This window comes from Mustela nivalis (genome assembly GCF_964662115.1).
Source record: "Mustela nivalis genome assembly, chromosome: 3".
NCBI classification, from domain to species: domain Eukaryota; kingdom Metazoa; phylum Chordata; class Mammalia; order Carnivora; family Mustelidae; genus Mustela; species Mustela nivalis.
This window is the reverse complement of record NC_139022.1, coordinates 117078085-117095415: the sequence shown is the minus strand read 5'-3', so window position 1 is coordinate 117095415 and position 17331 is coordinate 117078085. Positions and strand designations below refer to the sequence as shown.

The following is a 17331-nucleotide window of genomic DNA, read 5'->3' as shown; positions in this document are numbered from 1 at the left end:
CAATCCAAACCAGGTCTAACAAGACTCCATCCCAGAAATATCATTAGAATTCCGGGGAAAAAATGGTTTTCCCATGAATGATGCTAAACTAGAAGAAACTGAACTAGAGCTGCCAAGAACCACCACACAGAAGGAGACAGGAGACCTTGGTTTATAACATGCCTGAGCCCAATCCAGTCACGCCTGAGGCAGAACCTACCTCCAGAATTGAAATGAGAGACCAACAAGTGACAGTTGCCTAAAACCAGTTTCATGGAATCCTGCCACTTGCCAATAGAATCCTGCCTAATTTGAGTGTGAAGCAGATGGCCCAGAATGTCATCACTAACCTGGCTTGGCAGACCCTCTTGATCAGGAGGTACCCCCAAGGTGCCACAGCAGAGAACGGTCTTTTCTGCCCACCTCATCCCTATCCCCTACCCACTCTCAGACTGACACTACCCCTACTTCCCACAGAAAGAACACAGGTAGCCAAAGGCAGCTTGGGCAATACTTGATATACATCATACATTTATTAGTGAATATCCCTCTGAAATCAGCAACAATATTAAAAAAAATAATGATTGCACTACTTGGTCAAGCAGAACTAGCAACTTTCATTTTAAAAAAAGTACAAATCTGTTAAAAATTTCAATCAGTATACACATATATATAATACAACATACTAGTTATGTTAAATGCTACAAACCAATGTGAATCCAATGGAATGGAAAAAACCACACATTTAAGCTTTAAGAACCATTTTTTTTTCTCTATATATTAGCATTTTCTCAAATACATACATGGGAAAAATGAGGTAACTGTAAAATGTGCAAGGAACAGGGCCCCCCAAATTACATGTATTTTTATATATATATATGTAATTTTATATATATATATATGTGTGTGTGTGTGTGTGTGTGTGTGTGTGTATACACACACACACACACATATACATAAAACACCTTTCTAACACAGAACACAGGTGCTGGGCCCAGCCAGGGCTGGGGGATGGTGCCCACTGTCATGCCTAGGCCAGAAGTTGGTAAATAAAAGAGTAAACAATGACAAGCCCCCACCACAGGAAATCATTGGTAACATGGCATCTATAGCAAGGTCGGCAAATCACAAACATCCTAAATAATTGTTTTATAAATCTTTTTTTTAATGATTTTTTTTTTAAATGTTGTGTTCCCCCCCAGAGCTGCTCATCGGAATGACTGCTGCAGCCAACACACAACCCGTGAGCCTGTTTCCGCCCGCCCCAGGAACCTTGAGGATCTGGAAAACCTTTTGTCGGGGTGGGAAAGGGAGGGGGGGTTTGGAGAGGGTGGTTCTCTGTAAAACACATGGGGTTTCAACACTGCTATAAATATAGAAACATCACCTGGAGTTATATACAGTAAGACTTTGGGTTCTCCATGGGGGTGGGGCCAGGCTGATGGGGCCCCATGGCAGGCTGAGGGGAGGCAGGGAGCCAGGGCCGCTGCAGGGAGAACGAGGGTGGTTGGAGCATCCCTGAGGCAGCAGGCGCCAGGGGCTGCCTGCTAGGATGTGCCGGCCCCACACGCGGTTCGTTCGGGGCAGCAACCCCAGCTGGGGGTAGGACAGGAAAGGAATGGGACTAGGGAAAGAGAAGATGGGAGCTCAGCCAGACCCTACCGGGGACCTCCTCCAGACCTTGGAGGGCAGGGCTCAGGCTGGGAGGGGGCCCCTGGAGGTGGGGTCCACGCCCTCCCTGGTCCCTGTCCTCCTGGGACTTCCTTGGAGGAGACTTGCCCCGTCAGGTGGGAGACAGGCCCTGGCTGGAGGGAGAAATGCCCTGAAAAGCGTACGGTCCCGGTAGGCTCTGGGGACGTGTGCAGTACAGTGCATGGCAGTTATCAGCTGAGCACAGACCACCCCCCAACCCCAGCCCTGACTGCCAGCTGCCCAGCCCAGCCCCAGCCGCACACATGCATGCAGACCAGGCGGCACCACCAGACCATTCCCGGCCCCTGGGCGCTTGGTCCTGGTTGGTCCCTATATCCCCCATTAAACCAAAAGGAAACAAATTATTTAAAAATCCACACCCCCAAATCCTACACGCGATTTTGGGCCAAACGAATAAACAAAAACTGCTGCTCCTCACGTTCATGCAAAACAACAGAAAGGGGAGATTGGGCGTGTGTCTGGCTGCCGTCACTGCCAGGAAGGGGTGGCCGCCAGGAACACAGGAGGTCACGTCTCCCCTGCATGGCCCAGGCCCTCTCAGGTCACAGGCCACCCCAGCTCAGGGCCTGTCTCCCATCTGCTCAGGAGGCTGGCCCTGATACCCTCCAGCCTGGGGGTGGGCTGGAATGTTGTAACTGGGGTGAGGGTCCTTGAGGGAGCCAACCCTCACAGCAGCCTGGGTAGGGCTGGCTGCCTGAGTCTGGGGTGAAGGCAGGAGGACCCAGGCCTGGGAAATGGCCTCATGCTACCCTCTGTCCGCACGCAGCATACCATTTCAGTGCAAGAGACCAGGCAACCCAGGATGGAGCCCCCTTTGCCCATTCTGGGGCTGAGGATCTCCCCCAGCTGCACTTGGGGTCGGGGGTGAGGGGATGGACTCCTGGCTCCCAGGGCTGGCAGGAAAAGGAGACAGACTTGAGGGCAAACAGGAGGGAGACTGAGTGAAGGAAACTCAGGCAGCTCCGTGGTGGGCAGACTGGCAGGCAGATTGGGACAGGAGTCTTTGGAGCTTGGCAAATGCAGGGGCTTATTGCAGGGACTTCTCTTGGGGCTGACCTGGCACCAGCTCTGGAGATGCAGGCGGGAGTGACGGGGCAGGCCTGGGCCACTCCCTCCCCGTCCTCCCCAGGTCCCCCAACCCAAGCTTCCAGAGCTTCGGGCAGGGTTATCCTGGGCGGCTGTGAGCCTCACTCAGCCTCCCTGGGCACCTCGGAGGCATCGGCCCGGCAAATGGGACACGTCCGGTTAGCCTGGGGGAGCAGCCACACATCAGGCTCCACTCTTGCCTGTCCCCCACCCCAGCTGGGTCTATTCTACCTCTGAGATCTCATCCCTGAAAAGAGCCTGAACTTCTAGATGATGACAAGGGAAACCCTCCAACATCCACCCCCCTCCCTTACCACATAACGAACATCTGGCATCTGGCCTGGGTTGCATTACCTTTAACCACTTGTCAACACACTTGGTGTGGAACTCATGGTTGCAGGGGAGGACTCGCAGCAGCTGCCGTGCCTCGAAGTCACTGAAGCAGACAACACACCTGGGAGGGGGCACAGAGCGTCACTGATGGCAGGGGGAGGCTCATCACATAGTACAAAACCCCCTGGAGAAAGGGGTCCCCTTGTAGTCTCCCTGTGCTCACAGAGGGGCAGGAGATAGGGGCACAGCACTCACAGTGTCTGCTCTGACTGATGGCTGTCTGGGTTAAAGCGGTACGATGGGAGCTGCTCGATGTCCGCTTTGGTGAGGCCTCGGGGCTTGGCATCTCCTAGCCGCTCTGCCAGGTTCAGGAGGGCCTGTATCCAGGCGGGAAGGGAAGGTCATTAATACTCAGGGCTGGAGGTCCCCCAGGCTCCCACCTCCCAGGACAGTGTTCCACGGGACCTCATAGTTCTCCATCTCCACGTCATCCACATCGAGATCCAGGCTGATGGTGGGCCCCATTGCTGTTGGTGACATTGGCAGCATCGAGCTAGGGGAGGGGGAGACAGGTGTGGGGGGCCCAGGGTCAAGGTCAGTAGGTGTAGGGGGTGCAGAGCTGCTCCCGACTCCCTCTGTGAAACAAAGCCCAGAGCTCTGCACCGTTCACACCAGGGACTCCAGTGTTTGTCCCAGGACATTGTAGGAGGGCCAGGAACCCAGTTGGTGAGTGTTGAGAATGTATATGGTTTGGTGGAGATGCCAGATGGCTTCAGAGGCCCCAGGCACCCCATGGGGCTTTGTTTGGGTCCAACAACTGGAGGCCCCAGGAGACCACAGCACCATGGCTCTGGGGCAGATGTACTGGTACTTACAGGAAGTAGGGCAGGAAGCTGGGGTAATACGGTGGTGGGGGTGGCGGTGGGGGTGGTGGGGGCAGCGGCTGTTGCAGGCGGTATCTCTGAGTGCTCAGTCTCCGTGGCATCACGTGGGAATATGGCTACGAGAGGGGTGCCAGGTGCAGATCAGCCCAGTGGACCTGTCTCCTGATCACTCTAGAGTCTGGCTGGGGATGGTACTTACCACACCGAAGGACAGCTCCTGGTGCAGTGGATCGTGGGGCAGGTAGTGCAGGGGCACAGATGGGGACAGGGCTGGGCCTGGGGCAGAGGTGGAGTAGGTGAAGCTCCCCAAGGGGTGCTGGTCCCCCCGCAGGTCCACATCGTTGTCAAGCCGCTGCAGAGGCTGGAAGAAGAAGGGGGGGGTGGTGGGGGCGGTGGGCAGCCAGACTCACTAACAAGGGAAGCCATGGCCCCCATGCCATCCCCTAGAGCATCAAACCCATTGTCCAGACTCACCATCCGCGGGTGCTGGGCCTGCAGCGATACAAACTGCCCAAGAGGTGCCATGTGGGCAGGCTGGGGGTGTGGGGCTGGCGGTGGGGGATGCAGGATGTAGTGGTCACTGGAGATGAGGTGAGGGTAGGCCTGATAGGGCACGGGGAGCTGCTGCATGGTACACGCCTGGATCAGCTGCCAAGAGAGGGAGGGGGTAGGGGGCTGCAGAATGTTCTAGGCTCTGGGTTGCGCCTATGCCTGGGCCAAGGGCCAGGGGCCATTCCACCCATTGAGAGGTGACCTCACTGAAGCCTTCTGGCCCCTCCTACCCCTGCCAGAGGCCACCCAGGCAGGACACTACACTCTTAAGGCCCACAGTTACAATTCCAAACCACAAGGTAGGCACTGGGTTGGGAAGGTCCCTGAACCCTGAGGTGCTCCCTCACTATCTGCGAATGTACACGTGCCTTTCTGGGCAGGGTGGAAGCCTGGAGCTAGGCAGGCGCTCTGATAGTGTGGATGGGTGTCATAAGCTCAGTTTGCTTTTGCTGCTGGCCTTGTCTGAGGCTCTGAAGTGGGGATGGAGCAGGAGGTGGAGGCACTCACTCACCGGAGGTGGGAGGCAGCAGAGGGGGTAGTGCTGCCCGCTGAACATCACGGAGCATGCTGGGAGCTGCTGGGCACTGCAGCCAGGGATGTGTTGGCTTGTAGGCAAGGGAAAGCCTTGGGTCGTCACTGTCGTGACTGTGTAGGACAAAGGGACAGGTCCCTGGTGCACCTGTGGGCAGAGAGAAACCCGGGAAGTGTAAGGAAGAAATAGCCATGCTGCTGCCCTCAAATGAGAAAGCCCTACTGGGCCACCTCCCTTCCCTTCTCTAGCTGGGGCCTACCTAGGTACCTACCTGCCGGTACTCCTTGTCCCAAGCCCTAGAGGGTAGAGAGAACCCTCTGGGAACCTGGGAGGGGCTTCCAACTCTACCACTCACCCACTGTGTATTCCTAAGGAAGGCCCTTCCCTTCTCTGGGCCTTAATTTACCAACCTGTAAAACAGGGCTAATAACGCTTCACTGAACATGCAATGAGTAAAGCAAGGGGAAATCAGGGTTCTGCTACCTCTGGTCCTCAGACAGGCTTGCCAGAGGCTGGTGGGGAGGGGCCAGCAGGGTGGGGAAACGGAGGTGATGGGTATTCTGCCTACCTGCTCGTGGAGATCAACCATGAACGGGCTCTGTTGGGAGGCTGGGTGCAGCATTCGGGGGCTCCTGCCGGCAGGAGCCGAGGCTCGGTGCTCCTCTACAGGGAGGTGTGGTGGTCGGGGTGGTGGCTGCTGGGAGGGTAAGCGCTCATCCTGGGCAGGCAGGCTGGCCAGGGGGCCCTCGCGGCTGGGGCTGCACCACAGAGAGGAGGCCCCAGTAGGACTGAGGGGAGCCACTCATTCAGAGAGCATGGAGAGAAGCCAAGGTCACTACCCACTAGGGAAGGAAGACCGCTCAGGGCCCTGTGCCCTGCCACCCCTGGCCCCTATGCCCCAACCCAAGCTGACAGCGCTGGTACCAGGGATTCTAAGCTCTGTAGGACTAGGAGGTTCCTTCCTACCTTCCCCGGAGCTGGCCCGGGGTAGTGCCGGGTCCTACAGAGAATCGCCGCTGACCCACAGGGGCAGAGGGTGGCCACCTAGTCACTGCCAGAGCCCATGGTCGCATCAGGGGTGGCAGAGGGGTGGAGGGGCTGGGCCAGGGCTCACAACCCTAGGAAGCAAACAGATAAACAACCTCAGGCACACAGAAGTCCAGTCACTTGCCCCATTAGGGATTGTGGAGACAGAATCAAACCTCAGCAGTCTGATTCTAAGGGCTAGTATGTCCACCACACCACTGTACTCCATTGCGCAGTGTGCACTCTGGGTCTGGGCACCTTCATGGGCACTGGGGATCCAGGATGACAGATCAGGGACAGGGAGCCCAGGTTTCAGTTTCCTACTCTATGAAATGGAATCAAGTTCCCCTTCAGGGTTATGGTGAGTTAAGAGGTGAGTTAAGAGGGCTGGCCAGCATGCTTCCAGGCCAGGTGGCTCCACTAAGGTTCCCTCAAGCTGGAGTCCCCAGGGCTCCCTGTTCTGGTGTGGTGGTCCATAACTTTAACCTCCAGGAAGCAGGGGGTCCTTGGGAGGGCACTCCAGCTTCCTCCATTCCATTGTGTTGGCTCTAGGGGGACTCCAATCAGGCCTTCTCTTTCCACTATTGCCAGGTAAGAGGTTCTGACCCAGTTCTTGCCCTCAGGGGTTCTCAATTCAAATCAGCTTTCTCTCTTTTCATAATCAGTTGCCACAGTGCCTACCCACATGTGACTTCATCTACTCTTCAAGGTCCAGTTCACAGACTAGAAAACTGAGGGTCAATGAGATTGAAAGAGACTTGGCCAAGTGTCAAAGCTGGGAGGTGAGCTGGCCACAAGCCTCTCACGGCACCCTGATGCTAGCAAGAAGGGGTCCAGCCCAAGCGCTCTGCAGGAGGTGATCAAGTGGCCACTGGTGGGTGGGTGCGTCTGGCATACAGCCAGGCCCTTGCTCTGGGGGCCTAACACAGCCCCCAAGTGGCGGTGGGGCTTGCTGAGAAAAAAGGGGAAGTGAGAACCTAAAGGAGGAAGTTGAGTGGGAATGGGGTGGGGCAGGTGTCCTCCCTTGGGTAGGAGTTGGGGGGTCCAGGTGGGATAAGCTGGGGGGACCATTTATTAACTCCAGAGGTTGGGATGAGGCCCTGGCAGAGAAAACTCTGGAACCTGTCAGGCCGTGCAAAGCTGAAGGGTGCATCAAATAGGACCAGCCCTTTGCTGTTCCTGCCACGGGGAGGCCTCCTCCAACCGCCCCTTCTCCATCTGACAGAAATCCTATGCATCTCCGACACCCAGCTTTCAGTGTTCCCTCCCTGCTGACACAGCTGGGGAGCCAGTGCATCATACCCTCAATACCTCATTCCCTCCTGCCAGCAGTGGCAAGAACACCTCCTCTGTGCTCGGCTTTACAAACCGGGGCCCTAACTCTCATAGCCAGCGTCCAGGGGAAGCTCTTCACTTGCTAGGATAGCACCTGGCCATGGCCACAGCCAGGCATGTAAGAGCTGGAATTCACATTTCTCCTGCTTAACCTGGGTTCTGGCACTTGGCAGAAGGGAGGGCAGAGCCCAGTGACCGGCCTGTGTCCAGCAATGATGTGGTAAATACACTCGAGAGCCCATCACACAGTTTGGCAGGAGGGAAATTGGTGCCTATGATTAAAAATTGGGAGATTACATAAAAATCTGTTCCTTCCTGAGAGAAAAAAAAGCAGAAAATCTGGTCCCACTAGGCCTTCATTTCTGCTTGGTTCCTCTCACTGGAGCAGGAGCTTTCTCTCCAGACCACCGAAAGCCCATTCTCTACCTGCCCACCATAGGTGACTAGGTCTGTAACCCCTGGGGTGAGCCGAGTGTACATCCTTCACACATGTGTATACCCACAGTCTTCCTGATTCTTGCTGACAATCCAGCCTAGCAAAAAGGCCAAGAGAGACTCCTAGTATACTGCTAAATATCTGAAATGAGAGATTCCTAGGCCACTCCAGACCTTCTGGATCAGAATCTTTGGAGGGTTGGGAAACAAAGACATTGAGATATTTTACCAAATTCCCCAGCAGTTTCTATGGCACAGCCAGGTTTGGGCACCTCTGCTCTAACTGACCTCGGAGATCCTGGGAGCCGACAGTCCTGCTGATAAAGAATAGTAACAGTAATGACTATGACACTTCTCACATGCCATCCTGAGTCCTCATAGCAACCCTCAGATGTAAGGACACTGAGGCTCAGTGAGGTGAGGTCCAGAGTCTATCAGCCAGAGCTGGAGTACACTGGGATATGGCCCAGGCAGCATCTTCAACGGCTCCAGGTTGCCTTGCTGAAGTCTGTGGGATGTGGATGGCATAGGCGCTCAGGCACATGGGAATCTGCTCTGGTCAGCCCCTTCAAAAACACCCATTCCTCAGGAAAGGGAAGTGGCAAGGAGCTGAGAAACCAAACCAGCAGACCAAAGGGCCTCCCGCTGTAGATGATTGTGCCAAAGTTTTAAGTGTCAACCCTTGCATTCTTCTACACAATACCCCAACTCTGGCCACAGTCCTGGCTGAGGATTGGGCACATCACTTCCCCTCTCAGCCTCAGCTTCTTCACCTGTAAGATGGAACAGCCAGATAACCACCTGCAAGTGGACTGGCAAGGACTGCGCAAAGGAAAGGTGATTTCTAAAGCGCATGTGTGAGTGATCACTATTAGAAATTAAGAGAGGTTAACCTCCACTCTCACCCTCACAAAAAGAAATCAGGTGCCACTTCAAGCTCTGCAAGAGATACTGGGAAATATGCCTCCCTAGGGGAAATCCCAGCTGGCAAGGGAAGGACCCCTGGTTCTTGGAAGTCCTACTAAGAACAGAGGTTGTGCGGAAGGGACACACCCACTTCACAGTTGAGGAAACTGAGACCCAGAGAGGGGAAGTAACTTGTTCTAGCCCACAAAGCCAGAGAGAGACAGAACTAGTTCTGCCTTGCTGGCCACCAAGGCCCAGATCCCCCCAACCCCTGACACTCTCAGCATCAGGAGCCCCCAAACCCACCTAATCCCAACTAATTTCAGTACCTAAAGGGGATGAAGAGTTTTCTGTTTTAGGCACTCACGACTATTGTGGTGAATGAAGCAAGTTGAGACCCAGAGTTGGAGGAAGCAACTTGCTCAAGGTCAAACTGCAAGGGTGGCCAGGTGACCACCCCCAATTTCTGTCTTTTCATAGTCCTTGGTGCTGCACTTTCAATGAGGTGTGGATAAATGTGTCTGCAGGGTCCCATCCCTAAACCCAATCTTGCCTGAAGCAGGCACCACACTTTGCAGCCACCTCTTTCCCCAGGAGGCAGCCAATTCCCTACTTCCAGTGCCCCATGCAGCTATTCCAGTCCAAGTCTAGGAAACCCCTGCCAATTCATTTGCCCTGGGGATGTCTGCCTGAGAGCCGGAGTAGATTTAAGCAGGATGAGAAGCCCCCTTCCCCGCCAGGGGCAGGCTAAGCCACTACTGCCTGGTAGGCAAGCAGAGCTCTCCGAACGTGTGCTGCCTGGAGGTAGCTGAGAGTAGGACCATCAGCCTCAGAGCTAGGAGTCCTTGGATAGCCCAAGTTCCCTAGGTGACCTTGGTCAAGGAAATCTCTCTGCTTCTGTAAGCCTCAGTTGTCACAGCTGTGAAATGGGGGTGGAAATCTCTCCTTCCTAGAACGCCTAAATAAAGCCAAAAGAAACAAGACGCAAGAAACCAGGTGGTCACATTAGCGGGGGAGGAAACCAGTGTTCCTGAAGGACCTGCCCCTCCTCAACGCGGGCCAGGCGCAGGGGCTCCGGGGAGCTTCCTCATCCACCCCTCCCCGGGGATGGGGGGCCAAGGTACAGACACCCGCCCGGCGAGGAGACCCCCAACGTCCCCCCTCACTCATTTGTGCTGCGCTCGCAAGGACATGGGGGGCGGGAGGCCGGACTGCGGCGTTGGGGCCAGAGCGCTGTGACTTTAAGAGCCGAGGTTCCCGGACCATGTGCTCGGCGTGAGACAAAAGCAACAACAAAGGAAGTGGCGGCGGCAGGGGGAGGGGGCGGCTCCTTCCTTTCCAACCGCAGCACTCAGCCTCCGCAGCACTCAGCCTCCAGAGAAGGGAGGCTCGACCCGGCCTTGGGGGCTGGGGGGGGTGATCCTCCTTGATTCTAGAGGTCTCTCCTTATCCCCTCTGGACCGCCCGTGATTAACCCCTGCGGAGCCAGCTAGATCACAGCCCCCAATCCCAGGGGAGAGGGACAGGAGTTCCAGGGATGCGGAAATAGGGAGTTGGGGCTCTGGCCCCTACTCACCTTGGGCCGCCAGGCCACACGTTGGCTCCTTTGTTCCCGATCTAGGACGGCCAAGCTGGACAGAGGGGAGGGGGGCTGCTGGACCCTTTAAGAGCCCCCGCCCTGCGGAACAATGTGCTCCCCTCCCCACCCCCCCGGTCCGGGGGCAGTCCAGCTCCTTCCGGGGCTCTCTCTTTGTTGTCGGTCCGCCGGCGTCTGCCTCGCGAGGCCCACGCGCGGTCTGCCTCTCAGCCCAGGCCCTCCGGGAGCGGGAGGCGGCGCAGGACGCAGCCGGGTTTGCGCAGCTGCAGGCGGCTGGCCCTTTAAGAACTGTCCGCGGCGGCAGCGGAATGTAACAAACCCCACATTTGATTCACAACATTCGAAGCGGCGGGGTCGCGCGCCGGGCGGGAGGGGGGCTCGCGGGGGCGCGCCGGGAGGTTCCGGCAAACAGTAGCCGGCTGCTGCCCGCGGCAGCCCAGCCAAGAGCTCCGCCCCGCGGGGGCTATGAGAGCCAATTGCTCGCCGCGACTCGGCACGTGATTAATGGGACGCCATCTTGAAAGGCAGATTTTCTTAAAACCTCCTCCTTGCCCCCACCTTCGCACTTAAAGTGACCGCCCTCATCACAAGCAGGGGGCGGGGCCACATGGCCTGAGCTAAAGATGGGAGACCCCGGCGTGGGCAAGGCCAACCAGCTGCAACTCGAACTTGCTATGCAAACTCGTGAACCACTCGCGCCTCTGAGGCTCAGTTTCCCTGCCGGAGAAATGGGTCCCCCTAGAAGAGCCGCAGCCCGGACTTACTGTGTCATGGTCTTCTCTTCGGGGACGGGGCGCTTCCTGGGATACTGAAGTGCAATGGGACTGACCTTCGACGAGGCAGGAGGGGCCTCTTAAACCAGCCCAACTGGGTTAGGAAGGCTCTAACAGCCTTGGGTCGGCAACCTCCCCGGAGATGACGTCAGCCCCAAGAGCTACCGCGCCGCGATGACATCATGGCCTGGCCACCCTGCATCTCCTTGTTTATACTACGCGGCAGCTTTAAAAAGCTGGGACACCTGGGTTGCCCAACGGACCAATAGCGGGTGACCCATACAAACGAGCTAACGCCTGCGGGGCAAGGGGATTGGTCCTGCGTGCGCCGACGCCACAGAGACACTTAACCGCCCCGCCCCCGGCGTGGCCCGGGAAAGGGGCGGGGAACAGTTTGAAGCGGGAGCTGCTCTAGTCCGGCGCTCCGGTAGCAGTCGGCGCGTGGCTGGGAGAGCTTGGTCTCTTCCATAGAGGGCTCCCTGCTTAAGAGTTTTGGAAAACTAAGCCCAAATAAGTCTTCAGTTTCCTACTGCACTCCTCCCAGCGACGATGAGAAGGAAGGATTGCTACAGGATTTTACAGATGGGTCAGGAGGGTCAAGGGGGGTGTTACCCACGCACTTCAACTCACACAGCTATGAAGGGTGGCCGAATAGGTATTTGAACCGAAACCACAGCCGAGCTCATTCTCCTCTGCCTTAATACAGGGGCAACATTATACAAAGTGGGGTATTACCTCCACATCGATTATTTAAAAAAAAAAGTCAGTAATGTTCTAAATATCCAAGAGCTGGGCATAGGCTGAAAAGAATCATGTGCATATGATCAATAACCGGACTGCTCCGCGTGGGGCTGCACTGACATAGGGCTACCCACTAAACAAGATGCCAATGCAAAATGTTAACATTTATTAAAGCCTGTGTGTAGAGCTACTGAGGGTGGGGTGGTGTCATATTCTATGCTGCTTTGGTGTACTTCATAACCCCAAATTTAAAAATAAAAATGGAAAGCAATTTGCTTGAACAGGGTGTTACAATGTATCCATTTTCCTGAAAACTGGATATATATCTGCACAGAATACTTCTGGAAGATACAGGAAACAACTGTCCTCAGGGAGAACTGGAAGAGAGTATGGGATCCGGAGGATAAGACTTTTTATTGTATATGCTTATGTACATTTGCTCTTAAAAAACAACAACAAAAATCTACACAGGGGTGCCTAGGTGGCACAGTCGGTTAAACCTCCAATTCTTGGTTTCAGCTCAGGTAGTGATCTCAGGGTGGTGAGACTGAGCCCTGTGTTGGGCTCGGTGCTCAGCATGGAGTTTAAGACTCTCTCCTGGCTCAGGTCATGATCCCAGGGTTCTGGGATTGAGTGACACGTCCCTTGCTTGTTCCTTCTCTCTCTCAAATAAAATATTTTTTAAAAAATTAAATTTTTAAAAATTACTGTGAAAGTATTTTTTTTAAATCTTCTAAGCCATAAAAACTTCTGTTCCCTTAAAGTAAGAAATCCAGAAATCCCCCTTCAGGAAAGTTATCCAGTGGAAACAACCCAGAAGTTTGGGGAACAGAGATACTTATTCAAGTTTTGTTTAGACCAGCCACAATCTATACTTGCACAGTGGATGTGCAGCCAGTAATGCAATGACTGAAGATGGTTCCCAGGGGCACGTTGCAGATATCTAAGCACGGGAGAGCAAGTTCATGATGCAGTACTGTCGATGTTACCTGCCCAACTCTAACCATGCTTTTAATTATGTGTGCATGAGAATGAATGGGGGTGTAGAGGGGATGCCTTTCTCTAAGCAACTCCTTTTCATCAACTCTCCCTTCTCCTATGTCCCTTCTGACCTTTTATTTCTCCCCATTATGTAAAAGCAACTAGAAAATCCTCCCCTCATTGGAAGATGCCACATTGTTAAGACCACCCCCTGCTTGCCTGTGTAGGGACAGAACCTGCAATGGCTCCCTACTGTCTGCCCCTGGTGCTGTCCTTAACCAGCTTCCCCTAGCCTTTCAGGCTCACCTCTCCCCAGTTCTCCCACAGCCACGATGGAGCACCTACTGGCCTTCCCTGACTGCTATCTTCCTGCCTGCTTAGATGGACTGCCTCCCTCAGATGCCCTCTCTCCTCCTTGCAACCAATCTATTTCTCCTCTCTGTCCTTCAGGGCTCTGTTCTCATCTCACCTCTTATAGGAAGCTCTGGGGTCTCCAGCATGTACTGAACCTCCCCCATCTCTGAACTCAGGGCTAGACGTACCCCAGTCTTCACTTCATATCATCTGATTTGCACGTAGCCCTGTCACGGTCACTTCACTTCATGTCTCACTCCATAACCCCCAGCTGGCCTAATGGAATTCATCATCTTTAAGTGTACTATCATCTAGCCTTCACCAGAAGGGCTCAGTTTATGGGTGAGGATATGAGGCTCAAGGAAAGAAGTGACTTGCCCAAGAGTGACTTGCCAGAGACTACCTTACCACTCCTGCACCCTCAGAACGCAATTCTTCAGCCACAATCAAGCCAGGTACTTTGAAGCCACCAAACCTCTGACTGTACAACTCTAATTAAAACCTCCCCACCACCTTGTAACTCCAGCAGAACACTGCTCAGCCTTTGGGGTTCAGCTCCAAGACTGCCTCTGCGAGGCCTCCCTGACCTGTTTTCTGCAGTCAGCTGCCCTGGCTTCCTTAATGCACAGCACAGCTGTTACCACACTGCACCAGGATGGCAGAAAAACCGTCTCCATGGGGCTGCTCCCCCACCCCAGCAGGTGCTGGCTCACACTGGGCAGCAGATGCTTAAGGAAGGGGCTTGGAGTTTGACTCTCACCTCTGATGCTACAGGGCTGGGAAAACCCTGCTCTGTCCTTTCTCACGCATGACCTTCTGGCTTACTCCCCTGGGAGGCCCTAAGCAAGCACCCACAAACCCCCAGGGTGCCCCCAGGGCCAGAGGCCAGTAACACTTCTCCTCCTGATCTGAAAAACCTTCCTGGGCACATGCAGAATCACCCTGGAGCACGTGGGCAGGAGGCTCAATTTTACCAGATTCCCAGAGAAGCCAGAAGTCTGGGCTTTCTGGTGAAATCCCCTCAGGTTCACCTACAGGTCTGCTTGGGAACCCCAACGTGGTAATATGGCCTGCACATGTACTGTGTGCCCCACTCACATCCACCCTACTCCACCCCTACCACTTGAAGACAGGTTCTGTTTTCATCTCACATATGAGGAAAGTGGTTCAGGAAGTGCCTCTCCTTGCCTCAGATCCCGGAAGTGTGGCCCAGTGGGTTCCAGAGGCCACAGGAAGGGGCGGCTCATTCTTATGCAAGCACGTGCAGTGAGGTTCTGTGGAGAAATTCGGGTTCTAGGGTTTCCTGCACAATCTAAGGAAGTCCCATCCTGATCATCTCTCTGGTCCTCCCGATGACCAAAGAGCTAGGCGCCAGGATTTTGCAGATGAAGAAATGGGTGAGGAGGGGGATGACTTAGCCATCAAGGGGCAAACCTGGGATCACATTCTAATCTCACATTAAGTTTGGTTCATGCAATACAAATGTCAAAAGAGGGACGCCTGGGTGGCTCAGTTGGTTGGACGACTGCCTTCGGCTCAGGTCATGATCCTGGAGTCCCGGGATCGAGTCCCGCATCGGGCTCCCAGCTCCATGGGGAGTCTGCTTCTCTCTCTGACCTTCTCCTCGTTAATGCTCTCTCTCACTGTCTCTCTCTCAAGTAAATAAATAAAATCTTAAAAAAAAAAAAATGTCAAAAGAGAGTCCCTAAGGGTTGCTCAATAATAAAAAGCACAGATACACCAAGGCAAAAATAGACCATGGAGGCTCAAGGACTTGTGCATGAGCAGCAGAGGATTCAAATCCCAGTCCCTCCAAGGCAAAGCCCTGGATGTTACATTCCAGCTTCCACCCACAAGCCTCCTCTTCAGATGGGAGGGATTCCACTTTGGCAGAAAGGGGGGTGGTCATGGATTCCTGCTGGGGCCCTCCCCTTCCTAAGAACTTGGACAGCTCGTTGCCTCCATTTTTCCCTCAGGGTCAGAAAGCACCCCACTCCTTTCTTCTAAGACTCCTCAACTTCTACAGATGCAGGGCCCAGTAGCCTGTGGAGCAGAGATTAAGGGATCACCCAGGGTCACACAGCACAGCCTGGTAGAGCCAGCCTGGGACAAAGACCTCCTAGCTACCACTGAGCATTGCGGACCTGAGCCCAGAGCCTCACACACCCCACATTGGAGGTTGATGGCCTCCCTGCCAAGTCCTCTCTGCTCAGGACACGCCTGAACACACCACCTTCACATCTGAGCTCCAAGCTTTGGCTCCCCTAAAAAGAAGTGGCTGTTTGTGCATATGGGGGTAGGGCAGGGCATCAAATTAAGGTGTTCACGGGCCTGGGGCTCAGGTCAGGGGTACTTTTAGTTCTAAGTTGGGTCAGTTATTTGGCTTTTCTCTACCTTAGTCTTATCTGTAAAATCAAGACAATAACACTAGTGACACATGATATTTACTGAGCACTTAGTGTGCACCACTATTATTCATCTCCTACAGGCTACTGAGGACAGGCACACACTGATGGTTAAATACAGAGCCTCTGGTCAGCCTGTCTGAGCTTGGAGCCTGGCTCTGCCCCTTATTAGCTATGTCATTTTGAGGAAGTCACCACCTTTTTACAGCTCAGTTTGGCCAGGGGTAAAACGGAGGGGACAGTACCTACCTCAGTGGGTCAACAGTTTCTCCCACTGTGTGTGCATCTTTGACCGACCTGCCCAACTTTCTGAGTCTGGGTCTGCACCTGAGTGTGTGAGTTTTGTGGGCACGGTGTTGGAAGGGGTTCCCCTTTCTGATTCCCTCCCCGCTGCAGCTCTGGCCGCTGTAACTCCCGGGGTCTGCAGAGGTGGGAGCAGGTACTATCACATCATCCAGAGATGAAAACCGGGGGCCTGCAGGAGTGCGGCACCTGGCAGACCCAAGGAAATGAGTTCAACTGGATTCCCACTTTCTCTCCATGTAAGTTTCTCTCCTGAGGGCCAGGCTTCCTACCCCGTCCTGTTCACACCACCGCCCTGACCTCCGACAGCCCCTCAAGTTCGAGTCTAGAGATCCTTAGGCAACGGAAGCTGTGTGACCTTGCATAAGACACACACCCTCTCTGGACCGCCGCCCCCGCCCCCGCATTCTGCCATTCTGAAAGCTGTATCTACGGCGCTGGGGTGTGGTGGCCTGTTCTTCGGACCCGCAGAGGCTCCAGGGCAAGGCTCGGGAAGCTCTGGCTCCCCAGCGGCTGGCACAAGGAGCGCTGGTAAAATGTTTGGAAGGACGTTACGAAGCCGGAGGACTGCGGCGCCACTTTAGTTCCTGTTCCCTGACAACAGGGCCCCAGCGCGAGCCGGAACCCGCGCGGGGTGGGGGTGGGGTGGGTGCCGGTCGGGTCACGTGCGGGGCGCAGGGCACTCTGGGACTCGTAGTTCGTGGGGGGGGCTGTCCCCAAACGGGGGCACTAGGACCTAGCGGGCGGGCGGACGCCCTGGTGAGCGGAGCACCTCCGGCTCCCGGTCCCGGGACACCGAGCTCAGCACTGCAGACGCAGGCAGAGGCCTCGCTGGAAGTCCCTGAGCTACTCTGTCAGCCCGCGACCGCCCCCTATCGCTCCGTCCTCGCTGGCCTCGAGCCTGAGGCGCATGGCGCAGGGTCCCAGCCAGGCGTTACCTGGGACCGCGGCTGGGCTCCACCCCAACCGGGCGGCCGGCGAGTCGCTCCCGCTGCAGCCCGGGGTCCGGGTCCCGCTGCGGCCTGAGCGCCGCCTGCCGCGGCCCCCCCTCTGGCCCCGTGCAGTGGAACCGTCCGCAGACCTCACCACCCGGGCGCGCGGCCTACGGCGGCTGCGCAGCTTCACCCCCAATCTTGTGCGCGTGTGGAACTACCTGGACCGCACCAAGTGCACAAGAGCGGAGGGTGGAGGAGGCGGGGCGCCTCTAGGCCACGCCCCTCAGAGTGCGGCGGCAAAGGGCGTGCAAGGGCGAAGCACCTAGGGCCTGGCATCCCAGCGGCTCACTTACTACCCGCGTGATGTTGGGCGAGCGAGTGACTCTGTCTTGTCTGTGAAATGCAGAACATAACGCGACTCCATGCCCGTTCAAAGAACCTTTGCTGCCCGGAGAGTTTGT

The 17331-nt window shown here is 55.4% G+C and overlaps 1 protein-coding gene across 50 annotated transcripts; it reads right to left on the bottom strand.

Moving 5' to 3' along the window:
* Window positions 1-1123: 1123 nt before the first annotated feature.
* On the bottom strand, window positions 1124-17086 carry RNF44 (ring finger protein 44). Of its 50 annotated transcripts, none has more exons than XR_014309572.1 (13): window positions 16874-17074; window positions 8105-8192; window positions 6046-6197; window positions 5648-5837; window positions 5059-5226; window positions 4470-4643; window positions 4195-4356; window positions 3987-4111; window positions 3577-3664; window positions 3367-3488; window positions 3133-3232; window positions 2608-2942; window positions 1124-1780 (listed from the first exon to the last, which is right to left on the bottom strand). XR_014309572.1 is itself a non-coding variant. In XM_082723172.1 (12 exons), exons 3-12 carry the CDS (start codon window positions 6150-6152, stop codon window positions 2880-2882), a joined length of 1329 nt encoding a protein of 442 aa, XP_082579298.1. In that variant the 5' UTR covers window positions 6153-6197; window positions 8105-8192; window positions 16874-17010; the 3' UTR covers window positions 1124-2879. The 50 variants fall into 50 exon arrangements, 22 of the variants coding, with proteins under 22 accessions (XP_082579298.1, XP_082579302.1, XP_082579304.1 ...); XR_014309575.1 differs by having other exon boundaries at window positions 2283-2942; window positions 16874-17050; XR_014309576.1 differs by having other exon boundaries at window positions 2688-2942; window positions 16874-17048.
* Between the last annotated feature and the right edge of the window lie 245 nt (window positions 17087-17331).